This window comes from Lepidochelys kempii, chromosome 4 (genome assembly GCF_965140285.1).
Source record: "Lepidochelys kempii isolate rLepKem1 chromosome 4, rLepKem1.hap1, whole genome shotgun sequence".
Lineage (NCBI taxonomy): Eukaryota > Metazoa > Chordata > Testudines > Cheloniidae > Lepidochelys > Lepidochelys kempii.
In genome coordinates this window covers 115,962,393-115,978,208 of record NC_136383.1, presented here as the reverse complement: position 1 = coordinate 115,978,208, position 15,816 = coordinate 115,962,393, and the positions used below count along the sequence as shown (strand labels likewise).

General features: G+C 42.3%; 1 protein-coding gene across 1 annotated transcript in view; it reads right to left on the bottom strand.

The window, feature by feature from the left end:
• STK32B (serine/threonine kinase 32B) overlaps positions 1-15,816 on the bottom strand; it is a 254,347-nt gene that overhangs the window by 195,073 nt on the left and 43,458 nt on the right. Inside the window, exon 3 of the mRNA XM_073340132.1 lies at positions 4,792-4,943. Within this exon, the coding sequence (XP_073196233.1) occupies positions 4,792-4,943 (152 nt within the window). The remainder of the gene's footprint in view (positions 1-4,791; positions 4,944-15,816) is intronic.

The window sequence follows — 15,816 nt, the reverse complement described above, 5'->3', positions numbered from 1 at the left end:
CAGCCAGCTTTAAAGAGTCCATGCTGTGTGGAGTATAGACATTGTGGGTGAAATCCTGGCCCCACTGAAGTCAATAGTAAAACTCCCATTAGGATTTCATATAGAGTTGGTTGGAGAAACATTGACAGAACCACATTCTGTCAAAATACTGAGTTCCACCAAAACGTTTTGCAAAATTGGGTTGATGTCACTGGAATTTCAATTTGGAAGAAAACTGGGGGGGAAGTTCCAATGAAACATTCTGATTTTTTATTTGGAAATGACTTGTCATTTTCAATTTTTTTTTACTGCATTTTGTTTTATAACATAATATAAAATAAGTCTAAATCAAAACAAAGCAAAACACATCGATGAACGCAAAACAAAAAAGGTTCAGAATTTTCCTTGGTGGGGAATTTGTTCGGATTTGGAACAAAACCTGATTTTGAAATCTCAAAATCCTTTGCAAAACAGAACCTTCATTCTCCACACAATTCTAACTTAGCCAATCTACAAAGCTAGTTAACAGCCTTCACTGCTCTTCCGTTTTCGGAAGCCCAGAGCAAAACCTATTTCAAGCCACAATAATTAAACATACTTTCAAGATATCACATTAGTTTCAACAACATGTCGCCTTTAGAAGCTCAGATGCTATGACAATGGGGCATGGTGTCTAGACAGACAGACTATTCCCAAATGTGCCTAGCCAGAAAGAACACAACAGCTCACATGGATTCCAGCTCAGTCCATGTGCATATGTAACCCACATACCTCCTGGGTGGGGTGCTCTATCCCCTCTAGTGGTACCGAGACCACTTAGAGATTAATGAGTCTGCTACAGCCTTAGCTAAGTACCATGTGGCTGTTAGTTCATGCAGTAGAGGCTCATGCATTTACCTCTAGAGGTCCCAGGTTCAATCCCGCCCGCCAATGACCAGGGGTCTGTTGGTGTTACACATGCACTAAGATGATTAATCCTTTAAAATTCATACGCTAATCTGTAAAATGTACTTGTTGCAGCCTGTAGGCACATATACAACAATGTGAAAAAAAACATAAAATTAACATAACTAATTGAAATAATTTCAGCTCAAAAGAACTAAAAAACTGCCAAAACCAAAAAAAGAAATGCTAGTTCTTGTCATCTACTTTCCCCATTAGTATGGTGAAAAATTGACTCCCCCCAGAGACAATCCCGCTAATCAGCCATGTGAGTTGTAACTAACATGGAAACTTATTTCATGTAGATTACTACTGCAAACTGCAAGTGATAATGTATTGAACAGATTGCTCATTTCACAGGTGATCAATGAAAATTCCATTATTTTAAGACATATTAATACTTAGATCACAGAAAATACATTTAGGAGAAACATTCCTTTCATATTTTCAGTAGTCTATTTAATAATTTGTTACTTTTTTATTAAATAACCATGATGTAATAGAGGACTGTATCTATGTATACACTTTAGTCTGGAACAAAAAAACATTCTTATGACAGACATACAGATGTTTTTTATTGGTGCCCTCACAATACAATAAACAAAAAGGTCAGGACCTGAAGTTAAGGAGTGGGATATCTTATGAGCTTCAGACAGAACTGCATTACACAAACAAGGTTTGTAATAGAGAACAAACTACAAAAACCTGCAATTGTTGAAATTTGAGAGATCCAGTTGGATTCTGGAAGCATGCTGTCTACGCAAAGGCCAACTAAACTTGGTCCAGTGAAGGATGGTCCAATGCTTAGGGCACTAGCCTAGTACTTGGGAGACTGGGTTGCAAGTTCCTGCTTTGCCACAGATTTCCTTTGTGACCCTGGGTGAATTACCTAGCCTCAATGTAGCTCACTGTAAAATGGGGATAACACTTCCATACTTCACAGAAGAGTTGAGAAAATAAATACTTCAACAATTATGAGGTGCTTGGGCACTGCAGTAGTGGGCACCATGGAGTACAAAAATCTATCTAAGGTGCCTGTATTAGCCAATTTTAGATCATCATCAAACATTTTTCTCACGCAGGTCTTTTTGGATTTTTCTGGTCTTCCTTTGACCCTGAAATTTTCCAGTATTTTATAATATTAAACGTCTCTAGCAGAGTTAGGGCAACATATACACAGGATATATTTCATGTGAATCCTCAGATCATGAGATTATAGTCCCAGGAGTGTCATAAAAACAGATTAATTATTTATCAAAAAATCTTGTCATGAAAATGAATACATTTTGTGGTATTGCCTGTTCCCAGTTTTAATCTGTGTCACAAAAAGGAAAAATAATGAGAAGAGGAATTTGTCAGGCATTAAAATTCTGTGATAAATCAGTCTCACTGTTGTGAAATCAAAACCTGGCATACAATTTGTTTCACAACAGATGTTTGATCTTTGGGACTGATCCATTATTAATATTGCTAAAGTTTCTTGTAGCTTATATGGCCTAATGGTCCAATTAAGAAAATGGTTCTGTCCCAAATCGGGATCACTTGTGCCCATATATACCAGAAGAAACACTGGCCCTTAGCATTCGTGAAAGGTGCCAGATTGACAACAAGTGAATCAGATGTCGCTCCATTATTTACCTATGTAGACACAGAATGAGCAAAATGAGAGCCAAGAGAGGGTAGGTTAGCTGTCCATATAGTCAGCTAATCTTTGGCCTCTCTGCCAAAACAGCCAAGAACTGTAGCAAGCCTGCGTAGGCCTTGCTGGAGCCCTGGGCATGGCTAAAGGGTATGAGCCAAGGCTATGAATTAGGGTAGGGCTTGTTAGAATAGGAATATTGGGTGTCAGCTAAGCAAGTAAGCGCATTCCTGACCTGACAGGATGGTACAGAAACAGACAGAGTTCTCAAGTAACTATGTAAACACATTCTTAAGAGATGGTACAAGAACACACTGATCTCTCATAAAGGTAAATAAGGGATGACAGGATAATGGATGAGGATGTTACATTCAAACCACCAGGTACAAGGATAAAGGTGGTAACTAACAACACCTGGAGTGTAATTCATAACTTGTTTGTATCAATGTTTAAAAGGAGCAGTCATAGGAGAGACATATTTGTACTAGTCTAGGGAACACATCCTGGTGTGCTGATTGAACTGGTACGTTGTCAGGGGTATATATATGTTAGTGTACCTGCAGCTCCTATGGGGCACTAGTACTGTGCTTTGTCAACGATAAACTTGGCTGAGCACCTTTGCCACTGAACCAAGCCTGTGGTCTCTCTTTATGACTAACATTGAGGTCTGCTGATTCAACATAGAATATCAGGGTTTGAAGGGACCTCAGGAGGTCATCTAGTCCAACCCCCTGCTCAAAGCAGGACCAATCCCCAATTTTTGTCCCAGATCCCTAAATGGGGCCCTTGAGGATTGAACTCACAACCCTGGGTTTAGCAGGCCAATGCTCAAAGCACTGAGCTATCCCTCCCCCATGGTGCAGCTAACACCGGAGCTCCAAGAAAAGCAACACTCCAAAGCACTAACAGCAGCCTGTTTGCCCAGTGGACACCTGCAGACCATGAACCTACCCACTAAGTGAAGAGCTATGAAAAGGCAATGACTTTTGATCCCCATAGCATCTAATCCAGATTATTTTCAGATCAGAGGTGAAAAACTTGCATCCTATTGCCCAGCATCCTCAGACATAAGCAGTACAGTTTATGAAGTCACCAGAGGTATATCTGATCTACTCATTGTCTCTTTGCCAAAAAATTCTCAGATCCACTATGCGAGGCTGGGACACTCAAATGCCATAATGACAAAGGTCATGAACGTACCTGGGGATGGATAGATGTTTGAATTCTATTTCCAGTCATTAGTTCTGTTTCCAAAACAGAAGAGTACTTTGGGGAATGATAGAGATTCTGTTACCCGTGAAGCTAGGACAAGTCAAATAGCAAAATACTTTCCCTACTGCCACATCTATGAAAATATTTGAATCATCACTGGAGTCAGGCACCTCCTTTTGAACTTTCCACCTGTCACCTGTTGAATGATACCTGTTATTCTGCTTATTTCCAGACTACTGCAACTCCAAGCTACAGTCAAATGTCATATCACTATCTTTATTATAACAATGGCTGCCCACAACATCCATTATTCTCAGTCTTATGAAGTAAACATCCAGAATAACTGAGTAATTTGCTGAAGTTGTACAATGTACCAGAGGAGAAAACAGCCATTTCATCTAGTAGAAAATGGTCCTTAACAACATTAAAAAGGAGAGAAGCTTCTGGAGATACTGTTGTTGGCATTGGCAAGATGAGAAAGGGAAGGGAGGGCCCACTGACATATTCGGGGGGGTGGGGGAGGGTGCGTGTGTGTATTTATAAATGGCATCTGATCCAGAATTTTAGTCTCATGGGCTGCCTAGTTAACTCTCCTTAGACAAAAAGCTTTTCCTTCCTTTAGTTTCATCTGCATCGAGAGACATGCTTTGAGCAAGGAGCTATTTTATCCTTATAAGTATTCACAATATCCATATACCAAAATCTTGTAATCAAACTCCTAGCAAAACTAGTGTCACAGAAAATGATAAACCATGGGAGACCAAGTTTTTTTAACACAGTTACTGTAGCAATTTAGAAAGAAAACACACCAGAAAGTAAAAGCACATTGTTATGTTTAACCATTCCAACATGAAAGGGCACCTTTAAAATATTTACGGAAGCAAAACTACCAAAAAAATTAAATGAGCTTAAAAAAAAGTCTCAAAGAATCTTTTCAAGATTTCAACTCCCAGCAATTTGAACTGATTCAGCAATAAGGAGACAATAGGAGCCAGATAAAATTTTAAAGGTTTGCTTACCACAGATTGACTAGGAAGGGATGCTCAAGGCCCTGCATGATCTGTAGCTCCCGAAAGACATTCCGGACTTCATCTCTCTCAATGCACTTTTGTTTATTCATGTATTTCATGGCATACATTTTCTTGGTGTCTCTCTTCTGCACAATGCACACCTAATAGACAGCAAAGTTAAAAACGTAAGTTTCACAGCTATTAGCCTTTTGGAATCACAGAAAAATATAACATTGTGACTTTAAAAAATATCCTTCTTCAATAATGATGATTACTTTAAGACTCTGAGGAGGAATAAATGCTGGTAACCAGCAGGATCCTGAGTGAGACCTCAACTTAGCTTGTCTATAGCACTTTTCATTCCTAGATTTCAAAGTACTTTACAAAGGAGATATTATTATGTCCATTTTACAATGGGGGAACTGAGGCACAGAGAGGATGTGACTTGCCCCAAGTCATCCAGCAGGCTAATGGCACAGCCAGGAACAGAACCCAGTCTGTTCTTGAGTTCCAGTCTAGTGCTCTGTCCACCAGGCCACACTACCCCCTTTAGTTTAAAGCAGCAGTCCCCAAACTATTGAAGACTGCGCCCTCCCCTTATCCCTGTCCATGCCCTGCCCCTCCCCCTGTGTCAGGAGCGGGTTGCAGCTATGGCGATGTGGACAAGGGTAAGAGGACAGAAGCTGGGGCCGCAGGGATGGGGATGGGGATGGGGCCGGAAGCAGGGCCAGGGACCAAGGCAGGAATGGAGTCGCAACCGGGCTGCAGTGGGGGCCAGCAGCCAGGCCCACAGTCAGGTGTGGCTTCATCACTCCTGGCCCCACCCTCAGCCCCAGCGAAGCCCCACCAAGGCTGTAGACAAGGCCAGGCATGGAGCTGGGACTGTGGCTGGAGGCAGGGCTGGAGCAGAGCTCAGGGTAAGGAGGGCTCCCCACCCCCACCCCCAGGCCCACCACACACCCCCAAAGGTCCTGCCATGCCCCTCTAGGAGAGCATGCCCCATACTTTGGGGACCTCTGGTTTAACGAAAAGATTGTCTAGTGTCCTCATTCACAGAAGCACATGCACATAATAATTTCCTCATATAATGTGCCACAAAAGTCATCTAACTATCAGAGCTGTTCTCCAATTATTGTTAAGGAAAAGATGATCTTGCTCAAACTGGATTATCAAAGATTTTAAGGCTGAAAGAGATCATTGCAATCATCTAGTCTCAGGCCATAAATCACTTTGCTTTGGTTTCTTTTACAGCCTCAAAGAGTAAAACAAACTAATGCAAAGTGATGATCTAGTGTAAGCAAAGACTAGCTTAACTCTGATCTGGGTAAAACTGGACTGACAGCCATATTCTTAAATAGCAGGCATTTCTAAGAACCATCACTCTGAAACACCATTTGTGGTAACATTGGAACGTGGGGTTAAAATATATCTGGGCCTGAAAGCAGTGAGTGATCTCACATTCGCAACAAATGCTAAATACAGCCGCAAAACAATGTGGGTTAAGGATGGACTGAGAAGCTTTCCCATTGAATGCTCTTGTTCCTGCAGGGTTTTTTAAAGTCACCCCCTTGAAAGTGTTCTAATATACTTTTTGCTAGAATTTACCATGTTATTCCAAGTTAGTATTTGTATAACAGTAGCATGAACAGGTTCCAATCAGAATCCAAGTCCCATTCCACTAAGCACTGTACAAATGCATAAAACGTTATATGAGAACGTCACCCATGCTCTAGCCAATTTATGCCACATAAAAAGGGGCAGAGCAGCATGAAGGGGATCTAAAACCCTGTATCCAGCTAAAGGGAGGATTTCCCCAGTGCAGGAACCATTGAAGACAGCCATAGGGCTGCCTTTTGAGTACCCTTTGCCTGCCCGAGCATAGGGTGTGTCTTCTGGGGGCAGGAGGGCATGTCAGAGATGGGGCCAGAGGAGAGACAGAGCTGCAAAGATTATATGCAGCGCTGCATCCCATATAGCAGCCCAAGTAGGCTGCCATAATTTAGGCTCCCCATGGCTAACTTACGCCAGGTGCTCCAGAGCAGCCAAGGTTTTGGAAGGTGCAAAGATGGCTTATAGTCACTTTAGGACTCCCTCCCTCTGGACTGCAGGTTCAGTGCACCAGCAGTCTCAGCCACTGCAAGTGTTCTGGGGGAAGGACAATCTAAGGGACAGATTTTGACAATTTTACTCACATTGAATAGCATTTTACACATCAGTGACTTAAAGGGGAATATCTGGGGGGTAAGGTACAAGTAAGGGGATCAGAATATGGCCCTTAGAAATCCTGACACACAAAGAGTAAGGGAAGGAAGAGAAATAGAATCAAATTTACACAATGTATATATATTTGCAATTTTTTAAAGATAAAGTGAGTTCCAGCTAACTCCATCTGCCCTTCAAGACATCATAAATTGATTGATTTCTTGTAGGCATCACAACAGAGGTGGGTCTTGAGGAAAGGTTCAAAGAAGGAAAAGGTAGTGGCACTAAATCTATAAAGCTCTTTTGCAGGGCAGCTTTGGGACAGTGCAGCAATGGGTTGCCAGCTTCTATGGAATGTGTCCTTCAGACCTAATCTAGTCCTGTGATGGAGTGTATGATCCCCACACTGATGGACAAGTTTAAAGAAGAGTTCTGGGCCCAGAAGGCTGTATGTGCTGGGCATGCTCACTTTGGAGGTTCAGCTGTGAGCTGGGCTCAAAAATGGAGCGACTCAGCTCAGTCTAGGTGGACACAACAGGGGAGCATTTGAGGCTGAGGCTCCACATAGCTGAGACAGCTGCCATTGGCCCTTCACCCCATGGAATCTGGGATGCAGCGGACAGAGGAAGACTCTCTGAACGCAGTCAGAGAGAACTCCAGGGGGAATCCAGAAGCTGACAAGTGACACTGATGGAGGAATCAAAGCTGGGTAGGAAGTGTCCCAGGGAACAGGCATAAGGGTGCCTGCCCTTAAGCCACATATTTGAGCTATTATTCAGAGGGTCCAAGGCTGGAGCCTGGTAGAGCAAGAAGGGTCTGGGTACCCCTACCACTGCCCACTGACTCTTGTCACTGAGCAGCATGGCCCAGATCACTGCCACTAGGTGGTGCTACCAGGCTCAGATATCAACCCCCGGCCCCCTACAATCTCTAAGGCATTATATTCTGTTCACATATAAAGTTAAAGTCACATTTTCCAATGTGAATAAATGCAGCTTCTGATTGCCTTTCTTGATGATAGAAGGCAAGTTATCTAGTTATCAAGGAAAACAAGGATGATAAAGATCTGGCTAAACCTATCACTGACGTATAACGGTGAGCGCAATAAAAGTTAAGTGTTTTTTTCCCTCTGAGATACCTAATGGAAGTCTAATGATTAGCGAAAGAACTCAGGAGAACTACAGGCTGAGTGCCAAGATGTCAATACAGCAACAACACAAGCGGTTACTTTCTCCCCCCCCCCATTGTTATTATTCTCCCCCATTCCCTATATGTGTATAGGAGCATTAAAAAAAATGGGGGAGGGAAGCTGAAAGAGAGGGAAAATGTTCAGACTTGTCCAAGCTCTGCAGGATTGTAAAAAGCAGGAGTTTCAGTAGACATTCTTGATTCCCAGTCTGAAATTAAGTGAATGCTTATAGAACGCTAGATGTTCCAAACCAATTTCCCAATGCACTATGTAAATCAACCAGTAATGGATTTTTTGCTCACCACCCAAAGCCCAGAAGTCATTCATTTACATGAACATCTGGCTTACTTTTTTTCCTTCTAATCCTTGGCCAGGATTGCACGGTTTCCTTAGAAACTACCTGTTCTGTTGTATTACGAGTCTAAGGGCCCCGTTGAGATTTCTGAGAGATTGCTCAAAAAGTAAGGTGTTACAGTTTAAAGGTGGCAGGAACCAGTCTTAAGATTGCAATATAGGATCATGCACTCAGCATCTCAAATCTGCTCTAACATTTGAAATTAAGATAACACAATATTTATAAAAGTTTAAATTGATGTTAAAAGTGTTTTAAAAACAAGGACCTGCTCCTGAAAGGTGCTAAACTCTCTCCGCTCCCACTGAAGATGAGGGGGGTGAGCTATATGGAGGTGCTCATGATGGGATCTGACCCTCTGTTATTATCGGATACACATGTAACTTGTAAAGATGTGTCTTTAAAGAAATTTAAAAGGTACTGTTATAACAACTTGTTCCTACACACTTTTCAACATATAATTTTTTTTTTTTGAGATTAATGAGAATTTTCATTAAAATACTAAAGATATTTTCTGGAAATCATGGAATGTTTGTATTGCTTAAATACTTTCAAATGCTTGGAGACATTTTGAAACATGGGCCACAACAAGTGCAAAAACAAAAATGGGAACACAAATCCAACATTTGTAAAGAGAAACAGGCTAACTGATGTGTAAAGAGGGAGGCAAGTGAACAGTTCCCTCATTTGCACATAAGTGTGGGATTCTGCACCTGTTGTGCTCACATTACAAACATTATCCATTTAGAATTTCCTTGTGAATATCAAGTCAATAATTAGAGTTCTGCACAGTTGGTACCTTCAGCTTCAGTATCAATGACACCTGCTGAATTTGTCTATCAGTTTGGTTTTGGGACATGTGATGCTTATTTTTAAAGTGTCCCTTACGAAAATGTTCAAATAAATTTGTTAGTCTCTAAGGTGCCACAAGTACTTCTTTTCTTTTAGCCACAGAGAGTTGTTTTTACATACCTGAACTGCTGTCACTGGGAGATGGAATAGTCCCTTTCACCTGATAAAATCTAAAGACTGATTTGTTTCCTCTAATTCTGTTCTCTTAAAGCTAACAGCTGTCAAAGAATCTGACAAGGGCCATATTCATACAGAGTTGCCTTCCCCATGGAGCCCGTTGGAGAGTAAAACTGATGTGATTGCATCCGATGAAGTGAGCTGTAGCTCACGAAAGCTTATGCTCAAATAAATTGGTTAGTCTCTAAGGTGCCACAAGTACTCCTTTTCTTTTTACTGATGTGATTATGACTTCAGAGCTAGCTTGAACGTTTGAGGCACAATCCAGAGTAAAGTCCAGTGCTGGACTGTATTCTGCCTCTGAATTCTCCAACATGCAAAGGGAGGACACACACTATTACACAAATTTGAGATCCAGTTTACACCCCTTGCTCAACAGGTCCCCAGAGTGCAAGGACTGCAATTCTACCTGGCCTTCACACCGTTGTGTAATGGAGGTGGGGTCTGGAAAAGGATTTATTGTATAAAAAGAAGGCAGAACTTGTCTCTTAGCCAGTTTCAATCTGCTACCTGTACTCTGAGGAGAAATTCACTGTGCTGTGCAGTATTCCCACCTAGTCACGTGGTCCTAAACAAACACTTCCTCTACCAATGATGGGGATTGCAGAGAATCACTTTCCCTGCTGGAGAATATATACCTACTAAGGGTATGTCTACACTATGAAATTAGGTCGAATTTATAGAAGTCGTTTTTTTAGAAATCGTTTTTATATATTCAAGTGTGTGTGTCCCCACAGAAAATGCTCTAAGTGCATTAACTCGGCGGAGTGCTTCCACAGTACCAAGGCAAGCGTCGACTTCCGGAGAGTTGCACTGTGGGTAGCTATCCCACAGTTCCTGCAGTCTCCGAAAATGAGATTCAAAAGTTCGCGGTTCTTTTCCTGTCTACCTGGCCAGTGCATCTGAGTTGAGAGTGCTGTCCAGTGTGGTCACAATGGAGCACTCTGGGATAGCTCCCAGAGGCCAATACCGTCGAATTGTGTCCACAGTACCCCAAATTCGACCCGGCAAGAACGATTTAAGCGCTAATCCCCTTGTCGGGGGTGGAGTAAGGAAATCGATTTTAAGAGCCCTTTAAGTCGAAAAAAAGGGCTTCATTGTGTGGACAGGTGCACGTTTACATTGATTTAACGCTGCTAAATTCGCCCTAAAGTCCTAGTGTAGACCAGGGCTAAGTCTCCCATCCACCCAGGAGAGTCGCAATTCCAGGTGTTCTGTGCTGGGCTCCAGAGCAGCTGCCTAGGGGAGACAACTGGAAACAGAGGTGAGGTACTCTATCTCCACACACTGTTAGTCCCAACTAAGTTGTTCCTGTCTATGTCTGGGACAAACTTGCTAAAGCAATAGATAGTAGATGTGTATAGGGATACAGAATCTATCCTCCACTCCTGATCTGTCCCCTCATGCTCCAAGCCACTAATATCCATGGTCTCAGCTAGGTGGCCCTGGCCATAGACTGGAGAAACTTAGAAAAGGGTTGGGGGCTGGGTGTTACAGACCTGGCTTTACACCACTAAGGAATTTCTCTGACCCAGGGAACCCTCAGCTGCCCTTTTAAGGCATGACCAATACAAAACGGCTGGAACAGAGGCAAAACATCTAGCCCAGAATCTTCTCATGTCACTTCAAGCTCAAGAATATTTGTGGCCATATTGTCAAGAAACATTATTACTCCGCGCTGGTGCAGTATGTTGCTGTTGGATAAACTGCAGATTATTAGAAAATACTTTACCAATTATTCAGTCAAGCAGGCCCTGACTGTGGGACTGATTCTGGTCTCACATCCGTGTTACACCAGTGGTGCTCCCTTGACTTTAGTAGAACTATTCCTGATGTACACCAGTAAGCATCAGACCTCAGCCCTGTGTCTCAACACCTGAGATATATAGGAGGAGGAAATGTTTGTACAGTCAAATCATAATTTAAATTTAAGGAGGTCGTATTGTCAGGGTTTGTTCTAGGGGCAGGCAAGCAGGGCAATGACCCTGGATGCCAATTTCCAGGGAGTGCCACACTGCTTTGCTTTTTTATTTTGCCTTTTTTCCACTCCGATTGGCTGGCTGTGGGGTGGTATTTTGGAGGGGTTTTGTTCTTTTTGGTTTGGCTGCTGGTGGGGTGGTGGTTCCACAAATGTTTTCTGCCCTAGCTAGTAAAATAGGGGCCGATGCTGCAGACTGTTCAATGTACTTGACAATTTGAACAGAGAATTTGAAGAAGTCTGGTACAATATCATCCGTGGAAAGTAGATCCTGCACTTGAATTCAAATTATCCTGCCAGTGCGAGCCTGCAACTACATGGTTACATCTGCAGTAAAGCTAAATGAAAATTATAGTATTTCATTCCTAGTCAATATTTGATTTATTGAATATCCAGATATATAATGTTTACGGTAATTGGTTTGATTAGACTCACATTTTACAGAACTCTATTAAGGAAGAAAAGAAAATCTAGTTTGATCAGATGCAAGCACACACTTGCAATATTTGACAGGGTGTAAAACAACCATTACCTGGACTTATCTTAGGAATTTGCAGTTTGAATGATTTTTTAAATTGTGTTCCCTGCTGGACTTCTTTTTACAAGGTCATAAACCAGGAAAAGAAATACTGACTACCAAGCGGAGGACTATTCTTGAGGAATTTCTGACTTGGCCAGCTTTGGGTATTAGAGGAAATACTAATGGTATAGTGCCCTGAACTTTGAAAGTTCCCTTCACCCAGAGATCTCAAGATACTGTGAAATATCAATGTCCTGTGGTACAGAGGAGAAAACTGCGAAAGTAGCTACCCAAAGCCAGAAAGGAAGTTAGGGATAAAGCCACTGAGACTGCTCACTTGTTTAAAGGAAGATATATGCTTGCATACCTTAGTGAATCGCTACCTAAATCAGGCTCAGAACTTAGGTCACTTGATATTTAAGCACATCCTTTGCTGAATTGGAACCTTAGCTGTCAGAGCAGGGTAAATAAACCTTTCTATTTCAGGAAAACTAATTTTACTCCTTTTTTCCTCCCCCTTTTTATCCATGGTCCCTTCCTATCCTGCTCACAGCCATTGTGGTATACCTTTTCACTTTCTCTAGTAAAAGAACTACTACTGTAGTTACAAGACTGCATCTGCCCTGTCAATCTCAAGACAGATACTGCTCCTTTAAGAAAATGGTACATGTTGGTATAGGGTCATTTGAAAGTCTGGTGACCACTTCTCAAGTCTTTATGTCTCAAGAGCTCATCCTCCTATCTGCTGAGTGGCTTGTGAATTCTCATACAACAAATACTATTGCAGTCAAATATTGAAGATAAACTGCCACTCAGATGTCAACAAAAGTCAGGAAAAATGCTTTCTTGTTTTTTGAGGCTGTCTCTAGGGAGACAGGGTAGCTGCTGAGGGAGTTAGCTCCAGAGGGAAAGAGAAGGACAGCTGATGGAGAGAATCACCTTGAGCACTGCGCACAAAAGCATGCTGAGCTGTGCAAAGTCTGTGCCTGTCATATCAGCTGCCACCTGCAGCTGAACCCTGCAGAGGCCTAAGGTTGCTGTAGCAACCCTGTAATTTTAAGATATATCTACATAGACACTGCAACCCAGTAGCAGTAAAATATAAAGCTAGGAGTGTCATAAAAAGTCTTGCAGCTGTCAGAAGACAAAAGAGGCTGGGGTGGCCAGAAGAGGGGAAACAACAAACACTGCTCCTTAAAATGGAAATTTAACAACATGATGAAGGAAGCCAGACTGAACAGCAACATCTACTTCCTGAGCAGATGCAAGAAACACATCATCATCCCCAGAGGACTGTCCATCTATAACCCTCTGACTACTGCATACAATTCTAAGTGTGTGGGAAAGCTCTGCAAAGGGACCTCAGAAAAACTGAGGAACCATCTTACATACTCCAGAAGGGAACTCCTCAAACAAGAAATTATCACATGCTCCCACAAACTGGGAGAAAAAAAACCCCTCTCAAAATAAACAGGAAACCTACTTGGAGATCATTCAGGAAACCCAAAACAACTCTAAAAAAAAAAGGCCGATGACAGCCATCCAACACAAAAATAAAATGTGGAACCACCTCTGGGAGATACCATGACACCAGGACCCCCACACAATACACAACACCTCAACATCATCAACATATCAAGACTGCCCCTAACTGGAACTGAAGTATCTGTACTCTCCAAGAGACTGGTTTTCTGCTCCACCACAGAATCTGATACCATACTATCATGTGGAGAACCAGAAGAATTCTTCTGCTGACACCACCTCAAGGAATTCTGTCACAACAAAGATACCACTACCCACAACTATCACATCCCCATCAACAGTCATAAGGAAAAAAAAAAGAAAAGCAAAAAAAAGAATAATCTGACTGGACACCCTCCAGCAGACAAAGCCAGACATTGGATCATAACATCCATTGCTTTAGGGGAAATAAATCAGTGATATTCTCAGCAAATATTGCATCTATCACAGTCTCTCCACTACTGACACAGGATAGCTACACAGCCCATGAAATCCAACTATCAGATAGCGATCAAACCAGCAGACAAAAGAGGCGCCATTGTAGTCTTTAATTGTGATGACTACATCAATGAGGCTAACAGACAACTCTCGCAACCTACTATAAAGAACTCAAAGGAGACCCAAACCACAGTTTACACAAGAATTTAAAGGTACCATCAAATCCTTCCCCAAACAACTCCAAGAGAAACTCTACAACCTCATCCCCCATGAACCCACCCCACAAGGTGCGCCACAAGATACACAAACAAAGGAATACAGGCAGACCCAGCATACCTGGCCCTGGCACTCTTACTGAAGGAATATAGGACTCATATAAACCATCTTCAAACCACTTACCACACAAAGAGCCAGCTTCCTCTAAGAAGCTCTGCAACTTTAACAACCTCCCAGAGAACACCACCCTTGCCACAATGGATACCACCTTCATATACACCAACATCTTTCACCATGATGGCATCACTGCCTCCTTCAAATACTTACAAGATAACGTACAGCACTCTGAAATCCACCCCAAATGAATTGCCAAACTCACCTACAGCAACTTCACATTTAATGAACACTTTGTCCAAACCATGGGAATAGCCATGGGTACTAGGATGGTTCCTCATTATTCCAACCTCTTCATGGGCCACCTTAAGGAAGGATTTCTGGAAAAAACGGACCATGAAACCAATGATATACCCAAGTTACATCAATGAGATTTTCAACCTCTGGAGAGATGACCTAAATGCCTTCTGATTTCCACCATAACTTGAATAACCACTGTCCATCCATCAAATTCTTTCTAGAACACTCCCACACCAGCATCAGCTTCAGCAATGGAACCCTATAAACAACTATCTGCAAGAAGCCCCTGAATCACCACACTTACCTCCACAGATCAAGCAGCCACCCTAGAAACACCCTAGAAAAATAAGTTTCTCAGCCAGGCACTCAGGTACCACAGAATTTGCTCTGGAGAGAAAATTCTGCATACACACCTAAACACATTTAAAACCACCTTCACTAAACAGGGCACTCTACCAGATAAATGGACCACATCACGGAAAGGGCCACCCAAATTCCCTGGGAGAACCCATTACAACAGGCAAGGGGGAACCACTCACCACACTTCCCAATTTGTCATACCACCTCACAGTGGAAGAAATCTTTTCTGAACCTACTCTTCTGGCCTGCAAACAACCCCCCACCCTCACAAACAGAAGTGAGCTCCCCACAAACCAAGGCACACCAACTGAAAGCGGCACCACACTCTGCCAGAACAGCAGATGCAAAACCTGCAAACATATCTCCACTGCTACAATGATCAACACCCCCCACATAACACACCTTTCAAGCTCGATGGATCATACACATGCCTATCACATGTGGGGTCTCTCATCCACTACATGAAATGCCGCAACGACTGTGTGAGTGAAACCAGATAGTCACTATGCTCTTGAGCTCACAAAAAAAAGACAAAAAACACCATATCACCCATGAGCAAACACTTTTCATAAATCGATCACTCCATATATGACCTCTCAGTCCTCTTCCTCCAAGCAAACCTGCATAATACCTTCAAAAGATGAGTCTGGGAACTTAAATTCGTAACTCCGCTGGACCCTAAAAACCAAGGACTTAAACAGAGACACTGGGTTTATGGCTCATTAGAACAAATTGTAACACACCCTACTGCCTGCTAGCATGCGTGAACCCCTTGTGCTTAACACTCTGTCTCAACTTGTATTTAGCTCAGATGC